Source organism: Staurois parvus, unplaced genomic scaffold (genome assembly GCF_062004578.1).
Source record: "Staurois parvus isolate SC_StPar_1 unplaced genomic scaffold, SC_StPar_1.0 ptg003858l, whole genome shotgun sequence".
Lineage (NCBI taxonomy): Eukaryota > Metazoa > Chordata > Amphibia > Anura > Ranidae > Staurois > Staurois parvus.
Window position 1 is genome coordinate 1 of NW_028321653.1, and position 26,261 is coordinate 26,261.

At 48.4% G+C, this 26,261-nt stretch overlaps 1 protein-coding gene across 1 annotated transcript in view; it reads right to left on the reverse strand.

Moving 5' to 3' along the window:
- Nucleotides 1-14,271: 14,271 nt before the first annotated feature.
- TET3 (tet methylcytosine dioxygenase 3) overlaps nt 14,272-26,261 on the reverse strand; it is a 59,711-nt gene continuing 47,721 nt past the window's right edge. The window contains exon 8 of the mRNA XM_089668115.1: nt 14,272-24,925. Within this exon, the coding sequence (XP_089524241.1) occupies nt 23,316-24,925 (1,610 nt within the window). The 3' untranslated portion in view covers nt 14,272-23,315. The remainder of the gene's footprint in view (nt 24,926-26,261) is intronic.

Sequence of the window (26,261 nt, forward strand, 5' to 3'; positions counted from 1 at the left end):
AATCTATTTCATCTCTCATAAAAGCTAAAATATTAGTTGCAGAGAGATGAAAATACTTCCTTCTGATTGGACACTCTGTAGGCTACATCTGCATGTAAAACTGTATTTGTAGCCCCTGTGAAATCCCAGAAACGCAGAAAACGGTTATATGGCGCCTGATTGCGACAGCAGAACAGTGTTTGGTACTGTCGCGATCGGACTGATGCGCTGGTGTCAGAAATTCTATCCCTGACTTGGTGATTCAAATCGTTCTTGGTCCAATCGACTTTGGACACTTCAGACCCCAGAACGTACTGTGGGCTGGTACAGGAACACCCCCCAGGGATGATTGGCCAAGGGCTAATGTCCAGCCCACGTCCATATTTCAACAAGTTGAGGACCCTGAGATATGGACGGCGTGATTTGTACGGAGTCGGTTCCATCTGACTGGTGAATCGCGGACTTTCTCTGACTTGCTCCAGTTGCAGGCTAAATCTTAGTAAAAGTTTTATTTCTGTTTTTATTCACTTTTATGTTATAGTGAATAGCCAATTGTGTGTCTTTTTGTATTTTCTGTAACTTTTTTTACTTTGGACATATTTTATGCTCCGCCCACTTTTGGGATATTCAATCATAAAATTAATAAGTGACTTCTGTGTACTAAGCTCAGGCTCAGATCTCTGGAGAGATTGTTGCATTGTAGGGTCTATGTGCTCGGTCAAGCTCATTGCCAATCTGTATGCAATTGCACTGTGTGTGGGCAGATTGCGTGCAGATTGTAAAGGTAACAGATCTGCCAGACGGAGATCTGTGTGTGTGGGGTGGCCCAGCAGACCAGTCTGCGGATAAACTGTTGGGTGGTGGCAAGCTACCGTTTGTTGTGTGTCTGTTGTGGGGGGGTGTGGACAGTGGAAGAGTGATGGACCCGGGGGGGGGGGGTTCTAGCTTGTAGGATAGCTGGAGGAATACTAGAAGGGAGTGCCAATTGCTAGACTGTTCCCCAAACCTTAGAGTGCACCAGATTGTATGTAAGATTTGTATCTGCCTGTGTGTGGTCAGCCAGCTGGATTGGAATGGAGTCTCCCTCTAGTGGTGACCAGAGGTAGTGCGGGCTGTGAAAGTGTATCACGGCCGGTCCTATATATTCAGACTAAGTCCCCCTCATTCCCTCTTTACCCCAAGTCACGGCCGGACGTGCACGCCTCGGTTAGCTAGTCGCTGTGGGCGTGTGTGTGCGGTTTGGACCCGTGACAATCATTAAGACCCGTTTTCAAAAGATGAGAGGCCTAATTCCTCCTAAATGCCAAAAACGATATGTAGTTGTAGGTAAAGCTTGGATGGCAGCACAGCACTGGACATGTATGTTGGACATGTATGTAAGTCGCCTTCTGTGGCCCCAAAACTCCTCTTCTACATAAGAGCAAGGCGGTTCCTTTAACAGGTTTTTGGACAGAAAGTCCCGTTTTCCATATAGTAATGCTTATCGCATGGCGCAAAATCGGTTTTCACCTATAAAAGGCCCAAAAATGTCTCTTCAACCGCCTCCCGCCCGCCATATAGTAATATGATGGACACAAGGCGGTTCTCTCCATCTGGGAGGAGTCATATGACGTCCTCCCATTCTCACCGCATCACTTATTTACAAAATTTTATAACAAAAACTAAGAAAAAACATTTTTTTTTCCAAATTTTCAGTGGTTTTTGGTTTGTTTAAGAAAAAAAAAACCCCGAGGTGATTAAATACCACCAAAAAAAAGCTCTATCTGTCACAAAAAAATGATAAAAAGTTCATATGGGTACAATGTTGCATGACCGTGCAATTGTCATTCAAAGTACAACAGCGCTGAAAGCTGGAAATTGGCCTGGGCAGGAAGGGGGTAGAAGTGCCCTGTAGGCAGGAAGGGGGTAGAAGTGTCCTGTAGGCAGGAAGGGGGTAGAAGTGCCCTGTAGGCAGGAAGGGGGTAGAAGTGCCCTGTAGGCAGGAAGGGGTAGAAGTGCCCGGTAGGCAGGAAGGGGGTAGAAGTGCCCGGTAGGCAGGAAGGGGGTAGAAGTGTCCGGTAGGCAGGAAGGGGGTAGAAGTGCCCGGTAGGCAGGAAGGGGGTAGAAGCGCCCGGTAGGCAGGAAGGGGGTAGAAGCGCCCTGTAGGCAGAAAGGGGGTAGAAGCGCCCGGTAGGCAGGAAGGGGGTAGAAGCGTCCGGTAGGCAGGAAGGGGGTAGAAGCGTCCGGTAGGCAGGATGGGGGTAGAAGCGTCCTGTAGGCAGGAAGGGGGTAGAAGCGTCCTGTAGGCAGGAAGGGGGTAGAAGTGTCCGGTGGGCAGGAAGGGGGTAGAAGTGTCCGGTGGGCAGGAAGGGGGTAGAAGTGCCCTGTAGGCAGGAAGGGGTAGAAGTGTCCGGTAGGCAGGAAGGGGGTAGAAGTGTCCGGTAGACAGGAAGGGGGTAGAAGTGCCCGGTAGGCAGGAAGGGGGTAGAAGTGCCCGGTAGGCAGGAAGGGGGTAGAAGCGCCCGGTAGGCAGGAAGGGGGTAGAAGCGTCCGGTAGGCAGGAAGGGGGTAGAAGCGTCCGGTGGGCAGGAAGGGGGTAGAAGTGCCCTGTAGGAAGGAAGGGGGTAGAAGTGCCCTATAGGCAGGAAGGGGGTAGAAGTGTCCGGTAGGCAGGAAGGGGGTAGAAGTGTCCGGTGGGCAGGAAGGGGGTAGAAGTGCCCTGTAGGCAGGAAGGGGGTAGAAGTGTCCTGTAGGCAGGAAGGGGGTAGAAGTGTCCGGTAGGCAGGAAGGGGGTAGAAGTGTCCTGTAGACAGGAAGGGGGTAGAAGTGCCCGGTAGGCAGGAAGGGGGTAGAAGTGCCCTGTAGGCAGGAAGGGGGTAGAAGCGCCCGGTAGGCAGGAAGGGGGTAGAAGCGTCCGGTAGGCAGGAAGGGGGTAGAAGCGTCCGGTAGGCAGGATGGGGGTAGAAGCGTCCTGTAGGCAGGATGGGGGTAGAAGCGTCCTGTAGGCAGGAAGGGGGTAGAAGTGTCCGGTGGGCAGGAAGGGGGTAGAAGTGCCCTGTAGGAAGGAAGGGGGTAGAAGTGCCCTATAGGCAGGAAGGGGGTAGAAGTGTCCGGTAGGCAGGAAGGGGGTAGAAGTGCCCTGTAGGCAGGAAGGGGGTAGAAGTGTCCGGTAGGCAGGAAGGGGGTAGAAGTGTCCGGTGGGCAGGAAGGGGGTAGAAGTGCCCTGTAGGCAGGAAGGGGGTAGAAGCGCCCGGCAGGCAGGAAGGGGGTAGAAGCGTCCGGCAGGCAGGAAGGGGGTAGAAGCGTCCGGTAGGCAGGATGGGGGTAGAAGCGTCCTGTAGGCAGGAAGGGGGTAGAAGCGTCCTGTAGGCAGGAAGGGGGTAGAAGCGTCCGGTGGGCAGGAAGGGGGTAGAAGCGTCCGGTGGGCAGGAAGGGGGTAGAAGTGCCCTGTAGGCAGGAAGGGGGTAGAAGTGCCCTGTAGGCAGGAAGGGGGTAGAAGTGTCCGGTAGGCAGGAAGGGGGTAGAAGCGTCCTGTAGGCAGGAAGGGGGTAGAAGCGTCCGGTGGGCAGGAAGGGGGTAGAAGCGTCCGGTGGGCAGGAAGGGGGTAGAAGCGCCCTGTAGGCAGGAAGGGGGTAGAAGCGCCCTGTAGGCAGGAAGGGGGTAGAAGTGTCCGGTAGGCAGGAAGGGGGTAGAAGTGTCCTGTAGGCAGGAAGGGGGTAGAAGTGCCCGGTAGGCAGGAAGGGGGTAGAAGTGCCCGGTAGGCAGGAAGGGGGTAGAAGTGTCCTGTAGGCAGGAAGGGGGTAGAAGCGCCCGGTAGGCAGGAAGGGGGTAGAAGCGCCCGGTAGGCAGGAAGGGGGTAGAAGCGTCCGGTAGGCAGGAAGGGGGTAGAAGCGTCCAGTAGGCAGGATGGGGGTAGAAGCGTCCTGTAGGCAGGAAGGGGGTAGAAGCGTCCGGTGGGCAGGAAGGGGGTAGAAGTGTCCGGTGGGCAGGAAGGGGCTAGAAGTGCCCTGTAGGAAGGAAGGGGGTAGAAGTGCCCTATAGGCAGGAAGGGGGTAGAAGTGCCCTGTAGGCAGGAAGGGGGTAGAAGTGCCCTGTAGGAAGGAAGGGGGTAGAAGTGCCCTATAGGCAGGAAGGGGGTAGAAGTGTCCGGTAGGCAGGAAGGGGGTAGAAGTGCCCTGTAGGCAGGAAGGGGGTAGAAGTGTTCGGTAGGCAGGAAGGGGGTAGAAGTGTCCGGTGGGCAGGAAGGGGGTAGAAGTGCCCTGTAGGCAGGAAGGGGGTAGAAGCGCCCGGCAGGCAGGTAGGGGGTAGAAGTTGTCCTGTAGGCAGGAAGGGGGTAGAAGTGCCCTGTAGGCAGGAAAGGGGTAGAAGTGCCCGGCAGGCAGGAAGGGGGTAGAAGCGCCCGGCAGGCAGGAAGGGGGCAGAAACGCCCGGCAGGCAGGAAAGGGGTAGAAGAGCCCTGTAGGCAGGAAGGGGGTAGAAGTGCCCGGTAGGCAGGAAAGGGGTAGAAGTGCCCGGCGGGTAGGAAGAGGGTAGAAGTGCCCGGTAGGCAGGAAGGGGGTAGAAGCGCCCTGTAGGCGGGAAGGGGGTAGAAGCGCCCTGTAGGCAGGACGGGGGTAGAAGTGCCCGGTAGGCAGGAAGGGGGTAGAAGTGCCCTGTAGGCGGGAAGGGGGTAGAAGTGCCCTGTAGGCAGGAAGGGGGTAGAAGTGCCCGGCGGGCAGGAAAGGGGTAGAAGTGCCCGGCGGGCAGGAAGGGGGTAGAAGCGCCCGGCAGGCAGGAAAGGGGTAGAAGCGCCCGGCAGGCAGGAAGGGGGTAGAAGCGCCCGGCAGGCAGGAAGGGGGTAGAAGCGCCCGGCAGGCAGGAAGGGGGTAGAAGTGTCCTGTAGGCAGGAAGGGGGTAGAAGTGCCCAGTAGGCGGGAAGGGGGTAGAAGCGCCCTGTAGGTGGGAAGGGGGTAGAAGCGCCCTGTAGGCAGGAAGGGGGTAGAAGTGCCCGGTAGGCAGGAAAGGGGTAGAAGTGCCCGGCGGGTAGGAAGAGGGTAGAAGTGCCCGGTAGGCAGGAAGGGGGTAGAAGCGCCCTGTAGGCGGGAAGGGGGTAGAAGCGCCCTGTAGGCAGGACGGGGGTAGAAGTGCCCGGTAGGCAGGAAGGGGGTAGAAGTGCCCTGTAGGCGGGAAGGGGGTAGAAGTGCCCTGTAGGCAGGAAGGGGGTAGAAGTGCCCGGCGGGCAGGAAAGGGGTAGAAGTGCCCGGCGGGCAGGAAGGGGGTAGAAGCGCCCGGCAGGCAGGAAAGGGGTAGAAGCGCCCGGCAGGCAGGAAGGGGGTAGAAGCGCCCGGCAGGCAGGAAGGGGGTAGAAGCGCCCGGCAGGCAGGAAGGGGGTAGAAGTGTCCTGTAGGCAGGAAGGGGGTAGAAGTGTCTTGTAGGCAGGAAGGGGGTAGAAGTGTCCTGTAGGCAGGAAGGCGGTAGAAGTGTCCTGTAGGCAGGAAGGGGGTAGAAGCGCCCGGCAGGCAGGAAGGGGGTAGAAGTGCCCTGTAGGCAGGAAGGGGGTAGAAGTGTCCTGTAGGCAGGAAGGGGGTAGAAGTGTCCTGTAGGCAGGAAGGGGGTAGAAGCGCCCGGCAGGCAGGAAGGGGGTAGAAGCGCCCTGTAGGCAGGAAGGGGGTAGAAGCGCCCGGCAGGCAGGAAGGGGGTAGAAGTGCCCGGCAGGCAGGAAGGGGGTAGAAGCGCCCGGTAGGCGAGGGGTTAAATAAGAGTACCGGAGTTCCTTTATGAGGTCAGAACATTAAAGTCCAGTTATTATATAGAGTGTAAGATATGACTTCGCTCTGTCCAAGAATTTATTGCCCCCGGGGGGAAGTGGTGTCACTCCTCATGTAATTCCATGAACTCCCCGGAGTCAGCCCAAGTACTGCCCATTTCCATCTTGCTCAGTGTTTATCCCCTCATGGACATCGCAGCATGGTGTGACGCAGAACGCGATGATGTCATTACGTTGACGTGTTTCATCCGCCAATCATCGTGGACTTCGCCAGAAGTGGGAGGGGACAGCTTCTCATTCCTTTTATAGTGCAGAATTTGCATTATGTCATCCTTTTGTCGCCCTCTTGTGTTGAAATGTCATCACTACATTGTTTCCTAATCTGAATTAACCCCTCGCCTACCAGGCACTTCTACCCCCTTCCTGCCTACCGGGCACTTCTACCCCCTTCCTGCCTACCGGGCACTTCTACCCCCTTCCTGCCTACCAGGCCAATTTTCAGCTTTCAGCGCTGCCGCACTTTGATTGACAATTGCGCGGTCATGCAACATTGTACCCATATAAAATTTTGATCATTTTTTTCTCACAAATAGAGCTTTCTTTTGGTGGTATTTAATCGCCACTGGGCGCTTTACTTTTTGTGCTATAAATAAAAAATTGCCAAAAATTTGAAAAAAAAAAAAAAAGTTTCTTTGTTTCTATTATTAAATTTTTCAAACAGGTATTTTTTCTCCTTCACTGATGTGCGTTGATGAGGCAGCACTGATGGGCACTGATAGGCGGCACTGATGGGCACTGATAGGCAGCACTAAAGGGCACTGATAGGCAGTACTAATGAGGTGGCACGGATAGGCGGCACTGATAGACGGCACTGATAGACAGCACTGATAGGCGGCACTGATAGGTGACACTGATGATGGGTACTGATAGACGGCACTGACTGGCATCACTGCTGGGCTGCACTGGTGGGTGGCACTGGTGGGCAGCACAGGTGGGTGGGCACAGGTGGGTGGCACTGGTGGGCACAGGTGGGTGGCACTGCTGGGCACAGGTGGGTGCACTGCTGGGCATCGGTGGGTGATCTGCTGGGCACAGGTGGGCGGAGCTAGTGGGCGCACTGCAGGGCGCAGGTGGGCGGAACTTGTGGGTGGCACTGCTGGGCACCGATCATCAGGGCACTGATGATCGGTGCCGATCCCCGCTCTGACAACTGCCGGTTCTCGGCAGTACTTTCCTCACGATCTGACAGCGTGAGGAAAGTGCAGCCGAGAACCGGCACTTGCATTTCCCTGTGATCAGCGTGTCATTGGACACCGCTGATCAGGTGGTAAAAGGCCGCTGTGATTGGCCTTTTACCACATCACGTGATCAGCTGTGTCCGTAGGACACAGAGCGATCACGGAGATCGCCAGGTGCGCGCCCCCTGGGGCGCACAGGAGAGCGCGTTCTGGGAGGACGTCATATGACGTCCACTCAGAACTGGCCGGCCGCGGTGCAGCCGTCATTCGGCTATCTGCGGTCGGCAACAAGTTAAGTTCTAAAACATACATGACTGACATATAGAGATCATTAGAAGGGCTGGGAGGTAAAAGTTCAGATTATAGAACTATCTGTTATCATTCAGCAGATGACCATAATAAGATTACATCACCACAAGTTTTTTCCTTTTCCCGAAGGTTTTGTACCATTTGCACGATGCAGAATAATATCAGAACATCAGCAAAACATTCCAAAGAAAATTTATTTAAGAAATATTTTGAAATTTAATCCATGTGGTATCAATGTACCCAGCGTATATACAGGGGGGCAAAAAAGTATTTAGTCCCCACCAATGGTGCAAGTTCTCCCACTTACAGAGATGAGAGAGGCCTGTAATTGGCATCATAGGGAGACCTCAACTATGAGAGACAAAATGAGAAAACAAATCCAGACAATCTCATTGGCTGATCTGGAAAGAATTTATTTGCAAATTATGGTGGAAAATAAGTATTTGGTGAATATGAAAAGTTCATGTCAATACTTTGTTATATATCCTTTGTTGGCAATGACAGAGGTCAGACGTTTCCTGGAAGTCTTCACAAGGTTGGCACACACTGTTGCTGGTATGTTGCCCATCCTCCATGCAGATCTCCTCCTCCATGCAGATCTCCTCTAGAGCAGTGATGATTTGGGGCTGTCGCTGGGCAACACGGACTTTCAACTCCCTCCAAAGGTTTTCTATGGGGTTGAGATCTGGAGACTGGCTAGGCCACTCCAGGACCTTGAAATGCTTCTTATGAAGCCACTCCTTCGTTGCCCGGGCGGTATGTTTGGGATCAATGTCATGTTGGAAGACCCAGCCACGTTTCATCTTCAATGCCCTTGCTGATGGAAGGAGGTTTGCACTCACAATCTCACGATACATGGCCCCATTCATTCTGTCCTGTACATGGATCAGTCGTCCTGGTCCCTTTGCGGAGAAACAGCCCCAAAGCATGATGTTGCCACCCCCATGCTTCACAGTAGGTATGGTGTTCTTTGGATGCAACTCAGCATTCTCTCTCCTCCAAACACGACGAGTTGTGTTTCTACCAAACAGTTCTATTTTGGTTTCATCTGACCATATGACATTCTCCCAATCCTCTTCTGGATCATCCAAATGCTCTCTAGCAAACTTCAGAGGGGCCCCGGACATGTACTGGCCTAAGCAGGGGGCCACGTCTGGCACTGCAGGATCTGAGTCCCTGGCGGCGTAGTGTGTTACTGATGGTAGCCTTTGTTATGTTGGTCCCAGCTCTCTGCAGGTCATTCACTAGGTCCCCCCCGTGTGGTCCTGGGATTTTTGCTCACCGTTCTTGTGATCATTTTGACCCCACGGGGTGAGATCTTGCGTGGAGCCCCAGATGGAGGGAGATTATCAGTGGTCTTGTATGTCTTCCATTTTCTAATTATTGCTCCCACAGTTGATTTGTTCACACCAAGCTGCTTGCCTATTGCAGATTCAGTCTTCCCAGCCTGGTGCAGGTCTACAATTTTGTTTCTGGTGTCCTTCGACAGCTCTTTGGTCTTCACCATAGTGGAGTTTGGGGTGTGACTGTTTGAGGTTGTGGACAGGTGTCTTTTATACTGATAACAAGTTCAAACAGGTGCCATTGATACAGGTAATGAGTGCAGGACAGAGGAGCCTCTTAAAGAAGAAGGTCCAGGTCTGTGAGAGCCAGAAATCTTGCTTGTTTGTAGGTGACCAAATACTTATTTTCCACCATAATTTGCAGATAAATTCTTTCCAGATCAGCCAATGAGATTGTCTGGATTTGTTTTCTCATTTTGTCTCTCATAGTTGAGGTCTCCCTATGATGCCAATTACAGGCCTCTCTCATCTCTGTAAGTGGGAGAACTTGTACAATTGGTGGGGACTACATACTTTTTTGCCCCACTGTATCCAAAATCTCTCTTTTTGCAAAAGAACTTTGTCAAAATCCCGTCTTCTAGATGAGATATTGAGGAGAAAAATACCTTTTACCTTTAACCTCCCTAGCGGTCTGATGATGTCAGGATTTCTGTGCTGAAAGCGGTACATTTTTTTGCATGGAAATATGTTTTTTCTTTATTGTAGGCTGTAATATTTAGGAATAACTCCCTGAAATCTGTCCGGACAAGAGTCTAGTAAACATCCCGGGGAGGATAAAACTTGAAACAAGAAATCATAAATTATAATTTAATAAATAATCATAAATAATAATATAATAATAATAAATGTAATTCAATAATATAATCACCAAAAACACTGAAATGTGAAATAGAGCGCCAAGTTGGCCCATCGCTGAGCTCAGTCGCAGAATCGTTTTCAGTGTCCGATGAGGAATTTCCCCCACCAATCATTATCACTCAGTTCTGCAAGTGGTTCTGATTTACTATCGCTGTTCTCTAGCCGGTCTAAAACCGCGTCTGACCTAAAGGGATGCTTTTTGGACGCCATGGACGTTTCTCAGTTTCCAGGCAGAAAGGGCGGTAACAATGCAGGCACCATAATTTGCAGATAAATTCTTTCCAAATCAGCCAATGTGATTGTCTGGATTTGTTTCCTCATTTTGTCTCTCATAGTTGAGGTCTCCCTATGATGCCAATTACAGGCCTCTCTCATCTCTGTAAGTGGGAGAACTTGTACCATTGGTGGGGACTAAATACTTTTTTGCCCCACTGTATTGGCAAAGAAGTTCCTTCCAAAGTTGGTGGTCATCAATTCTGAGCCTACCTGTGAGGCAGCTGGTTGCACCGGCAAAACCGGTCAGGAATGGGCTATTGTCACACTCTCAGGCCCCCCAGGGAACTCTCAATGGACCTCTACAATGTGATAAGTTCTCCGACTCTTCCTCAAATGCTCTTTTGATGCTTTAACTTGACCAACTTTGGAAGGAACTTCTTTGCCAATATTCCATTATGTATTCGAGGGCAAAGCCTCTGTCATTACCTAACATTACCTGACTCTGCCTAAATTTGATGCTTTTGATGTTCCAATTTCGCTAACTTTGGAAGAGATTTCTCTGCTGATGTGTCTCTGCACTGAAAGGGGACCGTCTCATTGTTACCCAACTCTGTTTTCGGTATCACTAAACATAATCAAAGCATCTCCCATTGATGTGCCGAATGCAACGAGACAACATATGCAACGAGGCACCGCAAACAACGAAGCACCGCATGCGACGAGATAACACAGACAACGAGGCACCGCAAACAATGAAGCATCGCATGCGACGAGATAACACACATAATGAGGCACCGCACAAGACGAGGCACCGCATGCAACGAGATAACACAGACAACGAGGCACCGCAAACAACGAAGCATCACATGCGACGAGATAACACACATAATGAGGCACCGCACAAGACGAGGCACCGCATGCGACGAGATAACACAGACAACGAGGCACCGCAAACAATGAAGCATCGCATGCGACGAGATAACACACATAATGAGGCACCGCACAAGACGAGGCACCGCATGCAACGAGACAACATATGCAACGAGGCACCGCAAACAACGAAGCATCGCATGCGACAAGATAACACACATAATGAGGCACCGCACAAGACGAGGCACCGCATGCGACGAGATAACACAGACAACGAGGCACCGCAAACAATGAAGCATCGCATGCGACGAGATAACACACATGAGGCACCGCACAAGACGAGGCACCGCATGCGACGAGATAACACACACAACGAGACATTGAATGCGACGAGACAACACACACAATGAGGCACCGCAAACAACGAAGCATCACATGCGATGAGATAACGCACATAATGAGGCACCGCACAAGACGAGGCACCACACACAACGAGACATCGAATGCGATGAGACAACACACACAGTGAGGCACTGCAAGAGACAAGACATTGCACACAATGAGGCACCACACACACAACATTATGAAAGACCTTAAAACAAAGCCCTCCAGCGGCACGTTGGCTCCCATCTTCCCCCGCTCTTCCTTCCAGGTTACTGGGCTCCAGCTGTGTGGCTGGCCGAGACGCAATGACATCACTCCCATGCAGGACCGGTCCTCTGCCCTCTGCTGCAGGGAGACCACAGACAATACTGGTGACTGGTCCTCTGCCCTCTGCTGCAGGGAGACCACAGACAATACTGGTGACTGGTCCTCTGCCCTCTGCTGCAGGGAGACCACAGACAATACTGGTGACTGGTCCTCTGCCCTCTGCTGCAGGGAGACCACAGACTGTACCAGTGACTGTTCCTCTGCCCTCTGCTGCAGGGAGACCACAGACAATACTGGGGACCGGTCCTCTGCTGCAGGGAGACCACAGACAATACTGGGGACCGGTCCTCTGCTGCAGGGAGAGCACAGACTGTACCGTTGACTGTTCCTCTGCCCTCTGCTGCAGAGAGACCACAGACAATACCGGTGACCAGTCCTCTGCCCTCTGCTGCAGGGAGATCACAGACAATACCGGTGACTGGTCCTCTGCCCTCTGCTGCAGGGAGATCACAGACAATACCGGTGACCGGTCCTCTGCCCTCTGCTGCAGGGAGATCACAGACAATACCGGTGACTGGTCCTCTGCCCTCTGCTGCAGGGAGATCACAGACAATACCGGTGACCGGTCCTCTGCCCTCTGCTGCAGGGAGATCACAGACAATACCGGTGACCGGTCCTCTGCCCTCTGCTGCAGGGAGACCACAGACAATACCGGTGACTGGTCCTCTGCCCTCTGCTGCAGGGAGACCACAGACAATACTGGTGACTGGTCCTCTGCCCTCTGCTGCAGGGAGACCACAGACTGTACCGGTGACTGTTCCTCTGCCCTCTGCTGCAGGGAGATCACAGACAATACCGGTGACTGATCCTCTGCCCTCTGCTGCAGGGAGACCACAGACTGTACCAGTGACTGTTCCTCTGCCCTCTGCTGCAGGGAGACCACAGACAATACTGGGGACCGGTCCTCTGCTGCAGGGAGACCACAGACAATACCGGTGACCGGTCCTCTGCCCTCTGCTGCAGGGAGACCACAGACAATACTGGTGACTGGTCCTCTGCCCTCTGCTGCAGGGAGACCACAGACTGTACCGGTGACTGTTCCTCTGCCCTCTGCTGCAGGGAGATCACAGACAATACCGGTGACTGATCCTCTGCCCTCTGCTGCAGGGAGACCACAGACTGTACCAGTGACTGTTCCTCTGCCCTCTGCTGCAGGGAGACCACAGACAATACTGGGGACCGGTCCTCTGCTGCAGGGAGACCACAGACAATACCGGTGACCGGTCCTCTGCCCTCTGCTGCAGGGAGACCACAGACAATACTGGTGACTGGTCCTCTGCCCTCTGCTGCAGGGAGACCACAGACAATACCGGTGACCGGTCCTCTGCCCTCTGCTGCAGGGAGATCACAGACAATATCGGTGACCGGTCCTCTGCCCTCTGCTGCAGGGAGATCACAGATTGTACCGGTGACCGGTCCTCTGCCCTCTGCTGCAGGGAGACCACAGACAATACTGGTGACTGGTCCTCTGCCCTCTGCTGCAGGGAGATCACAGACTGTATTGGTGACCGGTCCTGTGCCCTCTGCTGCAGGTAGATCACAGACAATACCGGTGACCGGTCCTCTGCCCTCTGCTGCAGGGAGACCACAGACAATACTGGTGACCGGTCCTCTGCCCTCTGCTGCAGGGAGATCACAGACTGTATTGGTGACCGGTCCTGTGCCCTCTGCTGCAGGTAGATCACAGACAATACCGGTGACCGGTCCTCTGCCCTCTGCTGCAGGTAGATCACAGACAATACCGGTGACCGGTCCTCTCCCTGACTTCCATTGTTCAGTTCATCTTTATAACGAAAGGACAGCAAAGCAGAAGACAAAGGCGGACGTCACGCGGGAAGTCTAGAAGCCATCAGACTGTATATTTTGGCTTTGGGGCGGAGTCGGGGGCGGTTCTGCTTTCCCTCAGGAGAGATTTCTCTTCACTTCCTGTCTCTGAGACACAACAGGAGATTTCTCCAAAATGAGGGAATCTTCTCAGACGTGTCGCCATGACAGGACTTCCCGGGTGTTTGTGTTCCAGTGACAGCTCCAAAGTTGGGAAATCCTCTTCCTTTCAGTTCCTGCGAAAGGTTTCACTGCCACAGGCCCAGCGGGTGAATGTCTCTTTTCACTGCCACAGGCCCAGCGGGTGAATGTCTCTTTTCACTGCGACAGGCCCAGCGGGTGAATGTCTCTTTTCACTGCCACAGGCCCAGCGGATGAATGTCTCTTTTCACTGCCACAGGCCCAGCGGGCGAATGTCTCTTTTCACTGCGACAGGCCCAGCGGGTGAATGTCTCTTTTCACTGCGACAGGCCCAGCGGGTGAATGTCTCTTTTCACTGCCACAGGCCCAGCGGGTGAATGTCTCTTTTCACTGCGACAGGCCCAGCGGGTGAATGTCTCTTTTCACTGCCACAGGCCCAGCGGGTGAATGTCTCTTTTCACTGCCACAGGCCCAGCGGGTGAATGAAGTATCTGAGGGGGATGTTTGAGCGTATAGCAGGCACTACCTGAGGATGAACAAGGAAGGAATGTGTGCGCAACGCCCCGCCCCTCCCCCACTGCTGCGCATGCCTCACTTTCACCATCAAGCTGCTTACAAAGACGTTTTCCCGAAGTGTGAAGATGACTCCATAGAAGGCGCTCCTGCCATGGAACTCATCACCACCAGCCAGGATTATGGAATATTGGGGAATATGGCCACACTGGTAACACGCGGTACACCGTCCGCGCCATCAGCCCAGTCTGCGTAAAATTTACAAATACATTTTTTGGGTCAATTCATTCAGCGATAACCTTCTTGTTATTGGCCATAACGATCGTTATTTTCCACCTCATGGTCGTTATTTTCAGCTCTAATGGGCGCTGACTGTGGAACAGAACGATCGTCATCGGCTGATAATGAACTAAATCCTTGTGAATGAAGATTTCTGTCGCTCTCATTTGGCGACTCTGACCGACCATAAACGTCATTTCATTTATTGCCAACGAAAGGCTGGAAGAAAAAAAAAAAGTCACAAAAGAGAAAAAAACACACAGAGTTTGAGTGCAAAAAATAAATATAAAATTTATTAAAACACCCACAATATTTTAGTTATCAGGAATAATACATTTCACAAACAGATGCTTGTGAAAATTATAATAAAATACAGAAAAATGAAGATTCATACTTGTCATCTTTTAGGCACCCTAAAAATAAAAATAAAAATTACAGAACACTGGGGTGGGAGGAAACAAAGAGGATGAAAGAAAATACAAAACATGAAAAAATGATACAAAATAAAATTATCAGCATCAATTTACTGTACTAGTCATATCTGCAGTTTAATACACAAAAATCCTACCGCCTTCAGACATTGTAAATCTACCATTCATCCAATCCACCCCCAAAATAAACTGAATTTCAAGTAACCACAGTCACAAGTTGAGATATCTTCAAGTGTGGCGTCCGAGTCCAGCTCCATTGGAGAGGCTCGGCGCCGGTGAATTTAAAGACAAATCAAATACATCGACATCTATTATCTAGCTAACTATACTGCATTTATTAATTTCTTTATTTATGCCACAAAACCAACCTGCGTCCCCCCGGTATTCACTTTAACCCTTTCGCAGCGCTGGGAGTCGACAATCAACTCCGACGCTGAAAAGAATTAATTCAAATACATTAAAAAAAAAAAAAAGATAAAAATGGACAAGCCATACCTAAAATGCACATTTCAATTATTCATTATTTTTTTTTATTTTTTTTTTTACAATTTTGACAATACTCAGTATAAAGCAACAAATGTTCTGGAACGTCAGGTGAGCGGATCTGGAGAAGAATCCCTGAAAACTGTCCTAATGGGGGTCAAATCTGCTTTAATCGTCCTTGACAATGGAAAGTCCAAAGCCCAGAATTCATCGATATCAATTTATACCACAAAAAAACAATTTGGAAGATGTTGTAAACCTGTCATTGTGTCCTGACCTGTATACACACATAATCCAGGCGTATACAAGAATGGGAAGAATTCATCTACGAAGCACCTACATGGCAAATCTCTGTTTCATGATGCAGAACGTGATTTCCGCTTATGCTTCTGAAAAAGACAATTAAAAGCGGAAACCTTCCTTAGTTCACGAGAAGCGGTAGAAGTGGTTTTGTGACTGTTGTAGGCAACTCTGGTGCGGAGATAAAACGCGTAGCACGCAATATTGGTGCCTCATAGTACGGACCACCGAGGCCGATGCATGGGCATTAATGTGGCTTCACATGAGCACACTGCGATGTATTTGTGAGGTATACGTCAGGAAATGTCATTGATGTCAAACAAGAAAACAAATTTGGTTTTTATCAAATAAATTAGACACACCCCTTTTTATTACAAATATAAAAAAAAATAGCACCATATAGTGAACAAAAGAAGAAACTGAAAAAGGCAGAAGAATAGAGACCGCCTAGAGGCATTGATCAGAGGAAGGTGTAAACAATTGGAATAAGCCGCCAAAGTCTCTCCAACAACTACAAATGGGATCCAAACAATAAAACTTCCTGCTGGCGCTGCCTGGAAGTCTCACCGGTCCCCTGCGCCTGTCTACCAGATTGTGTGCCGACGATCACCATCCAAACATCTGACACCAAAGTATGAAAACCTCTCCCTGGCTACTATTATCACAGCAAATACAAGTTCTAATTGGTTGAATCCGCTTCGGTTCATATGTGGACACAATCCCAATGGAAAGGATAACTAACCTAATCCTAACAGCCCCCCCTCCCCCCATCACTCCTCATCCATACTTCTGGTGGGACCATACTGCGTGGAACTGCCGGCTCAGGAGAGGACCAATGGGCATTAGACCCCTCTCCTGCAGCAGGGCGCCCATTGATGCCAGATATGTAATAGAGGGTGAAGAGAGCATAGAAAGGGGGTAACAAAAGGAGGCTGTTGTCCTGATACTGTAAATGTAGTTCTAGTAGTCACCAGACATGAGGAGATCACATAGAACGTTCATTTGACAATAACCCACAATGATTGAACTGCTTTACTGGTAAATGTTGAAGTTGGGGAGATGGCAGAAGGTTCACAATGGAACATAACCTGGAAGGTTTATATACCGAGTCTAAAGGTGTTGACAGCCATATGGTGGAGTGTGTCTGCTGGTCTCCAGAATGTCCACCCAACATGGGCCCTCCTCTCTAGGTGGCCTTCATAGGGTTTGTGGTTATTTGTTGGCACACACAATGCAATCACTAAAGACATTCACTGAAATCCCGAGAATCACATGGCAGACATCTCAATCTGAGGGCACATTAGATCTTTCTCATAGGTGTGGAAGGATCAGTGGTATGTCCTAGGTCTGGACAGTAAATGAGACAATTTCAGTGCTACATTGGAGTCCTTCCATCTATTAATGATGGGCAATTCTCCCTTCAACCTGCAGAAAATCTGCAATCATGATGGTGGATTTATATTGTAATAAATATGAAATAAAATTACATTTACAGGTAATAGTAGACCTTCCAATAGGATAAACAGTCTGACAATGACCTCCCTTCCCATTATACTTTCCATGGTTGTGTCCAGCTAGAAGTGTCCTACAAAAAACACAGTGATGATAAGGTGCAATGTAGGCCAATCTACATCTGAGGAGGAAGTCTCCATCTCTGGCCACTGCTAAGGGAAAGATCATGCTTTCTACTTCAGGCAACCAATCAGATGTTAGATTATAGAATTCTGGTTTATAAGAGATGTTTGCTAAGGCTTCCATAGATGAGCCCTACAGCCGCCTCTCATGCAGCACAACATTCTGGGACTAGTTTGTGCCTTAGACCACTAGTTCCCGTCATATTCCCAGACTACATCCTCACAAAGGCCTTCTTCCACTTCACCAATGCGATGTCGATTCACCAAAAACTGATTTTTTTTACATTTGGCAAATGACAAGTTAACGAACCCAGAAAGTTCTCAGAGAGATGGGATCTGTCTTGGCTGTAGCTACGATGAAAATATCTCAATAAATCTCTACAGAGGAATGACATCTACAGAGGAGGAGCAGAACTTTGACTGCAGCGGGAAAGTCCCCACAATCTACTGAAGGATTCCACACACCAACATCTAGCAGAAGTCAGTTTTGGGTGGACTGCCAGTTTACAGGTGTGTTCCAATTAAAATGAACCCTCATAAAGAAGGACTCCATAAAGAGCAATGATCACATCTGCTCAATGTACTCCTTGAGGTACACAAGGCCAAGAGCTTCACCTTAAAGTCATGATCCACAACAGCTTGCTTCATCAATCTCAGAAAACTCATGGACCACGAACAACCAGGCCCAGTCATGCACAGGCTCCTCCACTAATGCGATTTACTTTTAGGAACTTAGAAGGTGGAATTGGTGACTTAGATGCTGTGATTGTGACCTCACTGGGTAATGGAGGCAGATCTTAGTATCTCTTGGAAAGCCCTCAGATATTAACACACATCAAAGCGTCCAAAACTGAAATGATTCTATAGAAAAGTGTTCATGGTATGGTAAGTATTACACAAGTAATGAGAACGAACAAAAGTCTGACGGTGCTGCTGCATGTTCCACACTAACAATGCAACCATCTCATATAGAATCTTGGCCTTGTGGTACATGGGGGAAATCTTATAAATTATATTACAAATTATTGATTCAGCTGCCTTGGTATGCATAGAAAATGATTCTTTTAGATGGAACCCCAAACAGTTAAAATACTGAGCTCGTTTCCTATCAGGAGTCTGAAGTAAGGTGGACGTGGTAGAAAAGAGACACAATCACTCACATTTCTGTTCAAAAAATAAAAAAAATCTATGCCAACCACTCATCCACCAGCATTTATCTCAGTGTTAGCTGCCGGGTTGGGAATTCAAGAAACGCTACAAAAAAACGTCATGAGAAGAGGAACCCGTCTACAAAGAGCTGGAACTTGTGAAGATATTCTAAAGGCTTGTTAGTCCAATTCAGCACTCAGAGACATTTCTCTTCCATTAAGAAGTCATTCTGAGTTACTGCAGAGGTGCAGCATGTCCACCTCAATGTCCAATTCACTCCTCTAACCCAAAGGCTTGTATAGAAGGCCATAAGCAGCAAGCTTCTCAGATCCCCCCAACCCAATTCATACCACATGACCCCAATCATCAGAGCCAAACACCATCAGACCTTCTGAACTATGACATGGTGGACATGCATTCCCACACGTGGGCCTCATTCCAGTTCTAGTCTAAATTACACTCAGCTGTAAATCTGTAACACAGAAAGAATTATTCTTTTCCTGAACAGGTGATGAGGTCATATAGTATATATAAATAGCACCAGGTCAATGTATTCCTGAAGAACTGTTGTGGTGACAGGATGGCCATCAGACACACCATCAAATATTTCATTTCAATTGTAATAATCAATTCATATTATATACTAGTCACTGGGGGAAGAATCCTTTTCCTTTTTATAGAAAAACTCCACCTGGTATTCATTCCCTCACTACATATATTTCTGGAAACTAAAATGAAATCACCGTCTAACCTATCCTCAGTAATCCTCCACTGCCATCATCCAGTGCACATTGTTTTCTACAAAGAGATTTGTTTTAAAAATGGATAATTGAGGATGACCTTTGGAAGGTAAATGAAGGATAATGGGGGACAACCATCAGCAGGTGAATGAAAGACAATTGGGGAGGACCACTGGCAGGTCAATGAAGGACAATTGGGGAGGACCACTGGCAGGTCAATGAAGGACAATTGGGGAGGACCACTGGCAGGTCAATGAAGGACAATTGATGGCAACCATTGGCAGGTAAAGGAAGGGCAATTGGGGACAACCATCAGCAGGTTAATAAAGGACAATTTAGGACAACCATCGGCAAGTCAATGGAGGACGATTGAGGACAACCCAATGCAGGAGAATGAAGGACAATTGGGGACAACCTTCGACAAGTAAATGAAGGATTCCCATTTACAAGGCTGGACAATGAATGATCTTCCCCACCCTACACTCTTCATCATCTACTCTCCAATATCATTTCTCTTCATAGTATCGAACGCTCAGATACAGTTTTGTGACCAGGTATATTTTCAAGTTGTTTTAACTTTTATTAGGTTTTGGCTTTATTGTTTTATACAAATATATGAGGTTGTGGCAAAGAGGACATTTATTATTTATCTGACAGAGGGTTTACAACTACCTTAAATGGCATTATATCAATCAATGAATAGATTGTAATTCCTGATTCGATTGGGCTTTGTATGGTCTGTACACTCTTTGCTCAGGCAAGCAATTCATTTTACAGACATTTTGGGTCATGAACGATCAGGTAGGGATCTGAGGGGCTGAACTTGGTGTGCATTGGAGCTCGATTCCCTGCGTGGTCCATTCCAGAGAATATACACAACTAGAGCCAGTACCGGGTCCTCTACGGGGGAGCTCAGTCTCAAGTGTGGTCCATTCTAGAGAATATACACAACCAGAGATGGTACCGCGTCATCTACGGGGTAGCTTAGTCCCAGTGTGGTCCATTCTAGAGAATATACACAACCAGAGATGGTACCAGGTCATCTACAGGGGAGCTCAGTCCCCAGTGTGGTCCATTCCAGAGAATATACACAACCAGAACCTGTACTGGGTCATCTATGAGAGAGCTCAGGCCCAAGTGTGGTCCATTCCAGAGAATATACACAACCAGAGGCGGTACTGGGTCATCTATGGGAGAGCTCAGGCCCCAGTGTGGTCCATTCCAGAGAATATACACAACCAGAGGCGGTACCGGGTCATCTACGGGAGAGCTCAGTCCCCAGTGTGGTCCATTCCAGAGAATATACACAACCAGAGCTGGTACCGGGTCATCTACAGGGGGGATTTCATTTAGTATGAATTTTGTTTACTTAATATGAGAAATATTCTGATCTGGTTCCCATGATCCTGGAGCTGGGAAGATTTCTTTCTATTTTATTGGAACTTTTTTGTGTTTTCCTATATTTTATTATCTTCTATTTACTGTAAATCTCCCGGCTTTGCACACACATGGCCAGATGTACTAAAGGGATGATTTTCACTCCAATGCTCACACAGCCAATCAGATTTGGGGGAATTTGAAGAAAAAAAACACAGAAATATTCCTCTTCACCTCATTGCATATTTGGGCGCAGGTGAGTAATACTTGTAACAAACCAAAGACGCCATTTCTCATTCACACAGTTGGATGAATTTCTATAAGTGAACCTCCATTAACAAATGTCAGACTTGGAGCCTGGAAATGAGCTCATAGCTTGCCGGAACATTCAGATACTCAGTATCATTCACTTTAGTGCTGCACAGAAACATAGACGAAGGCTAACATGTGAACATGACGATGAAACACGAATGTTTCCTGCAGAAAGTGCTGCTGGCGGCGTCATTCCCTGCTGGTCATGTGGCTGAAGTCGATGCCAATTGGTCATGTGATCTCTGCAGGACAAGTCGACCTGAATGTGGCTTCCATCAGAGATCACATGACCACATACACAGGGGGCCTTCAGGCATGCGGTCAGCACTGACAGGAGCCGGTGGCAGTATTTTCTCCAGGAAACGCCTAATACTTTTCCCATTCTATCCCAGAAAGGCTATTAGTAGAACTGTAAGTGACCCTTCAGGACAGCTCTGCTCCGGCGGGATGACGTGGCGCGTTCTTCGAAATGCTGCTCTAGGCTATACAACAGCAAAAACCATTATAGCTTATGAGATACGACTAAAATATAGAAAATTATATATATATAGACTTTTATATATATATAAATGCAGATATAGTCATCGGTCGGACGGACACACGAAGTTAAATATTCAGCTACTATATACAGATCTCCCGTCTTCTATTTCCACGTTTGCAGCAGGATAAAAAGTGCTTTCAAATAATCTTACAAAACAGAAAAGAAGCTATTTACAGACCGACGGATCATAGATGCGAAGACACGGGCCGCGCCCATCCACATCCCCAATCCGGCTCCAAGAAAAATAGTCCGTAATAAGCGCGTCGTCGCTGGATTTACATTCCGTGAGCCGCCCGATCGCAGGAGCGCCCCACAGCGTCGGTGCAATCTTCACGTAGATTCCTTCCCTGGCACAATCCGGCAACTCTATCCAATCTAGAAGCTATTTACCTCCTTAAAAATCTAGATAGTCTTCTTCCAACTATGTTCATAAAAATACTTTTATTTCATGACTTAATATTTGTAGCACCTGCATTTCCAGCCCCCCCCCCCCCCCCATACGTTGCTGTAACTGACAGTGTAGCACCACGATTTGCAACCATTAGCCAGACTAATGGCAAGTTTAAAGAATGAGCCCTGATAGCCAGGGGCTATCGACAACCTTTCAAGCCCCGCCCCACAAAAATAAAACCTTTACAACACAATATCCTAAAAGAGACTAAAAAAAAATCCAGGTTTTGGTCTGCATGACAGCCCCACTGATTTTAATGAAACAGAGAATGCCCCGGTCAACCAGCACCATATATACTATGAATAAAATACAAAGAATGCACGGATCTATCTATTCACAGTTTTCATTGGATGCGAGATACAGCAGCCCTTCGCATTACGCAATTCAAAGTCTTAGTAAAGCTAAAACTTCTTTTTTTTTTTTGTTTGGATGGAATAGGGAAGGGTCAGTGGCCCCGACAGGTGATTATTGCTGTCTGTGTTCCTGCTGCAGGGGAGATTCGCTCTCTCTATCTGTTTGGGTGGCCATTGAGGGAAAAGTCAAAATTATCACCAGAAAAGGAAGGCAAGTGGAATCTTCCAATGGGGCCGCCTGTTACGGTGACATCTATCAGAGCGCCTCCCTCACTTGGGTGAAATCTCCACCCACTTCCTGTTGCATCTACAGGACAGGAAGTCACAAGAAATCTCCCTCACTTGGGTGAAATCTCCACCCACTTCCTGTTGCATCTACAGGACAGGAAGTCACAAGAAATCTCCCTCACTTGGGTGAAATCTCCACCCACTTCCTGTTGCATCTACAGGACAGGAAGTCACAAGAAATCTCCCTCACTTGGGTGAAATCTCCACCCACTTCCTGTTGCATCTACAGGACAGGAAGTCACAAGAAATCTCCCCAGTAGGAAACAGAAGACAAAAAAAATCCTGACCATTGGGCTCCCTATTCTAACAAACGCTAAAAAAAAAAGGTTTTGTCTTTCGAGGCGCTTTAGCACCAGAATCTGCACTTAGATGAATATCTCATCCATCTCCCTAAAGGACCTAGAAGACAGAAACACAGATGTGTCCATAAAGTGACTCGTCTGATTATCATTTCATTTTGGTATAAAAATTAAAAGCAGCAAAAAGTAAAAAATACAATTCAAACTGCAATGTGGTCATTTTAAAAGTTCTCAATGCAGAGAATAATTTATTTCTTTCATCCGACTCTCTTCAGTCATTTAAATTAAGTTATAAATAGATGTAAAATGGACAGACTGCTGCTTTCCGAAGCTTCGTGATCCCTTCCAACACATCTGTATTCCTGCTTTGTAGGTGACAGAATTCTGTGCCAAGCTGGCCGTCATTTGACTGACAAGAAATGACATCATAAGGGGCCCTGCATCCGTGGTCTAGCCCGCATAGTGATTACCGTCTGCTAAAAAGTAAATCGAATCGAATCTGCAAGCATAGTCATGGTGGTCTGTCATCTGTGATTCCTAGTAGCTTAAAAAAAATATTCCGGCATCTTCGGGCCGCAGCTTCTGCACCATTGTTGTTCTATAAAAATCCAATAAATATATGTTTCAATGCAATTAAAAATCTATTTCTGTGTGTGTGGTAAAAGGATGCCATGATTTTTATGTGTTTTCTTATCATCTGTTGTACAACAGTAGGTTTTTTTATAAAAAAAATGTAGATATAAATCTTTTTAAGATTAATTGGAAAAAGAAATGATACAGTTAAAGTTCTCTTGCTCAAGGTTAAGTCCTGGGAGATGTGTACAGGATTCCCCGCCGTACACGATGTGTACAGGATTCCCCGCCGTACACGTAAAAAAGCACCACGAATAGCACCATAGATTACAGTGCCGGTAATTAGTTGAGGTACAATGGCCACAATGGCAGCTAATCTCATTTAAAATGATTGTATGGTCCCGTCACCTTGGTGTAGGCATAGGAGGATGAAGTGGTATAAGAGTTTGTTAGTCCAGTAGCTGCATGTCGAGTTGGGATGAAGTCCTTCTTATCGATCGGTGGGGTCTCTGTAGTGGCAGCACCTCCCCACTTTCTCTTCTTCCCAAAGCTTTTGACTTCTTGTTTGATGCCCAATCTAGCGGCTTCCTCTTGCCTTAACCGCGCTCTCTCTGCCAGTTGCTTCATTTTGGCTTCCCAGAGTGCCAGTCCATGGTTAGGTTGATTTAAATTCTTGTGTTGATAGAACACCAATGAAATGCGGGTTGGGTGACAACGGTTGGGCTTCTTCAGGGGTGTGGTGGCATGAAGCTCCCTACGTGCACACTCTATCAGAATGGAGCCATGGGCCGGAGCTACGGCAACTCCTCCAATATTTTCATCCAGGAAATTGTGCTCACTGTCTGACCACTCTTCCTCCTCTTCCTCTTCTCTCTTCGATGGAGTGTCCTCCATATTGTCATCAAGACTGTATGGATCCCAGCTGTCTTGTCTTAAAGGGGTTGATGGAGTGGCCGGAGCAGAAAACATATTCCATGCCTTGTCCTGCATTCCACTAGGCGTAACGCTACACCTATCGTTACCAGCAACTGAATTCCACAGCTTCTCCTGGAATGTCGATGTCTCCTTCATGGCCCGACCACCATTCCAGTTCTTGTCCTGAGCATTTTCAGAAGAGATCAGGTTAGTAGAACTGTCACTGAGCTTGCAGGAGCTCCAAACCTTCACTGGAGTGTTTGAGTCACGCTGACCCGCCTGAGCATCGAGCCCATAAGCTCCCCACTGTTTGTTTTGTCCATAAGAGTTCTTGAATCCTACGCCATTAGCTTGGCCACCATAATAATCTCTCTTATCTAAACCATTTGCTAAATTTGCTTTCTCACTGGTCATATACATGCTTTGAGAACCCTCTGAATTTGTCCTTTCAGAAGCCAAAGCTCCATTTGCTTTAAAGGGAAGGGCCTGATCATTTTTCGGCATTGAGAGATTTAGAACGGGACTCTGAGAATGGATGCTTGGAGATCTCTGGAATGGATCGTATGAGTAATCATTCATGGGCTCCTTCTTAATGACTTTGTTAAAATATGGAGTGGTATCTACGGGAGCGGGGGTAGTCCGGAGAGGGGTGCTGGTTGATCTGCTGTCTCCAGATTTTCCATAGTTTTGCTCATTTCCATAGCCCTGGCTTATACTCTCTGACATTGACTGGATTTCTGACTTTTTGTTATTCATCCACCCACCAGACTTTGCATCGCTGGCACCATAATTCATATACGGGGAAGAGACCACAGGATTGCTGGAAAAGCCGTAATATCCAAAAGAAGGAAGAGCAAATTTTGAATGATATCCATTCAAGGAAGGCAGTGTAGGTGGTTGTGCATAGAAAGAATGGTAGGAGTAAACACTGTTCATGCTGTAGGGATCCGAAGGTCTGCAGCTGCCCAACACCGAGTAGCTCTCAACAACTCCATTTGCATTATATTTGAAGGTATTGTAGTGATTGGAAGGCTCCATTTTTATGCAAGGCTTAACCGGCTGCTGGGTCATACCTAAGGAAGCAATGAATACAAGGCGATTAGTATGGCCAAATGAATGACAAACTCTAGATCATTATAGAAGCATGAAACACACCAGAGCCGGGATGGACAGTGGCCCCCACAATCCCACAACTCATTATTCCTATTCCAGACGGACATTGGATAGTCTCGGGTTACTAAACACACCAGAGCCGGGATGGACAGTGGCCCCCACAATCCCACAACTCATTATTCCTATTACAGACGGACATTGGATAGTCTCGGGTTACTAAACACACCAGAGCCGGGATGGACAGTGGCCCCAACAATCCCGGAACTCATTCCTATTACAGACGGACATTGGATAGTCTCGGGTTATTAAACACACCAGAGCCGGGATGGACAGTGGCCCCCACAATCCCACAACTCATTATTCCTATTACAGACAGACATTGGATAGTCTCGGGTTATTAAACACACCAGAGTCGGGATGGACAGTGGCCCCCACAATCCCAGAACTCATTATTCCTATTACAGACGGACATTAGATAGTCTCGGGTTATTAAACACACCAGAGCGGGGATGGACAGTGGCCCCCACAATCCCACAACTCATTATTCCTATTACAGACGGACATTGGATAGTCTCGGGTTATTAAACACACCAGAGCCGGGATGGACAGTGACCCCCACAATCCCACAACTCATTATTCCTATTACAGACGGACATTAGATAGTCTCGGGTTATTAAACACACCGGTTCTCTTTGGCCCCCCACTTTATAAGGGTCTAGGCTTGGGCCTGTGCCAATGGCATCAGCCAGGAATGAAATGTCATTAGCTGGTAATTGTAAAGCTTTTTTCCTGTAAATGTCAGCGTTGCTGCAGCACTTTCTGTACATCATAGAGAAGCCCCTTCACAGGCGGGGTTAGGACCCCCCCAGGCATGTTATTAAAAGGAATTGAGAATTTTTAATTTTTACACCTTACAAAATCACTGCTCCTGACTACATTTTTTTTTGCATTGGCCCATGTTCCCCAGGGCAGTGCCCATCCACCATGCTTTTTTTGACACCCCCTTGCCTATTAGCCCAAAAAAATAGGCATTTTCAATTTGACAGAGTTGGCTCCCTTTGATTTCAGTGGGGTTCAGGTTCAGCACCCATCCTTGTTTGAAGTTCATTGAACATTGCTCAAACCGAACCCAACCATAATAACACAGAAAAGACATTTGATCATCAAGTAGTAGCAATGGCCCCGTTCCATACCTTGGAAGTATGAGGAGGAAACCTTTATGAAGAGAACCTGTCTGGCACAGTAATGGGGAAGTCAGACAATGTTTTCTCCATCTATCAGTCTATACCCGATCAA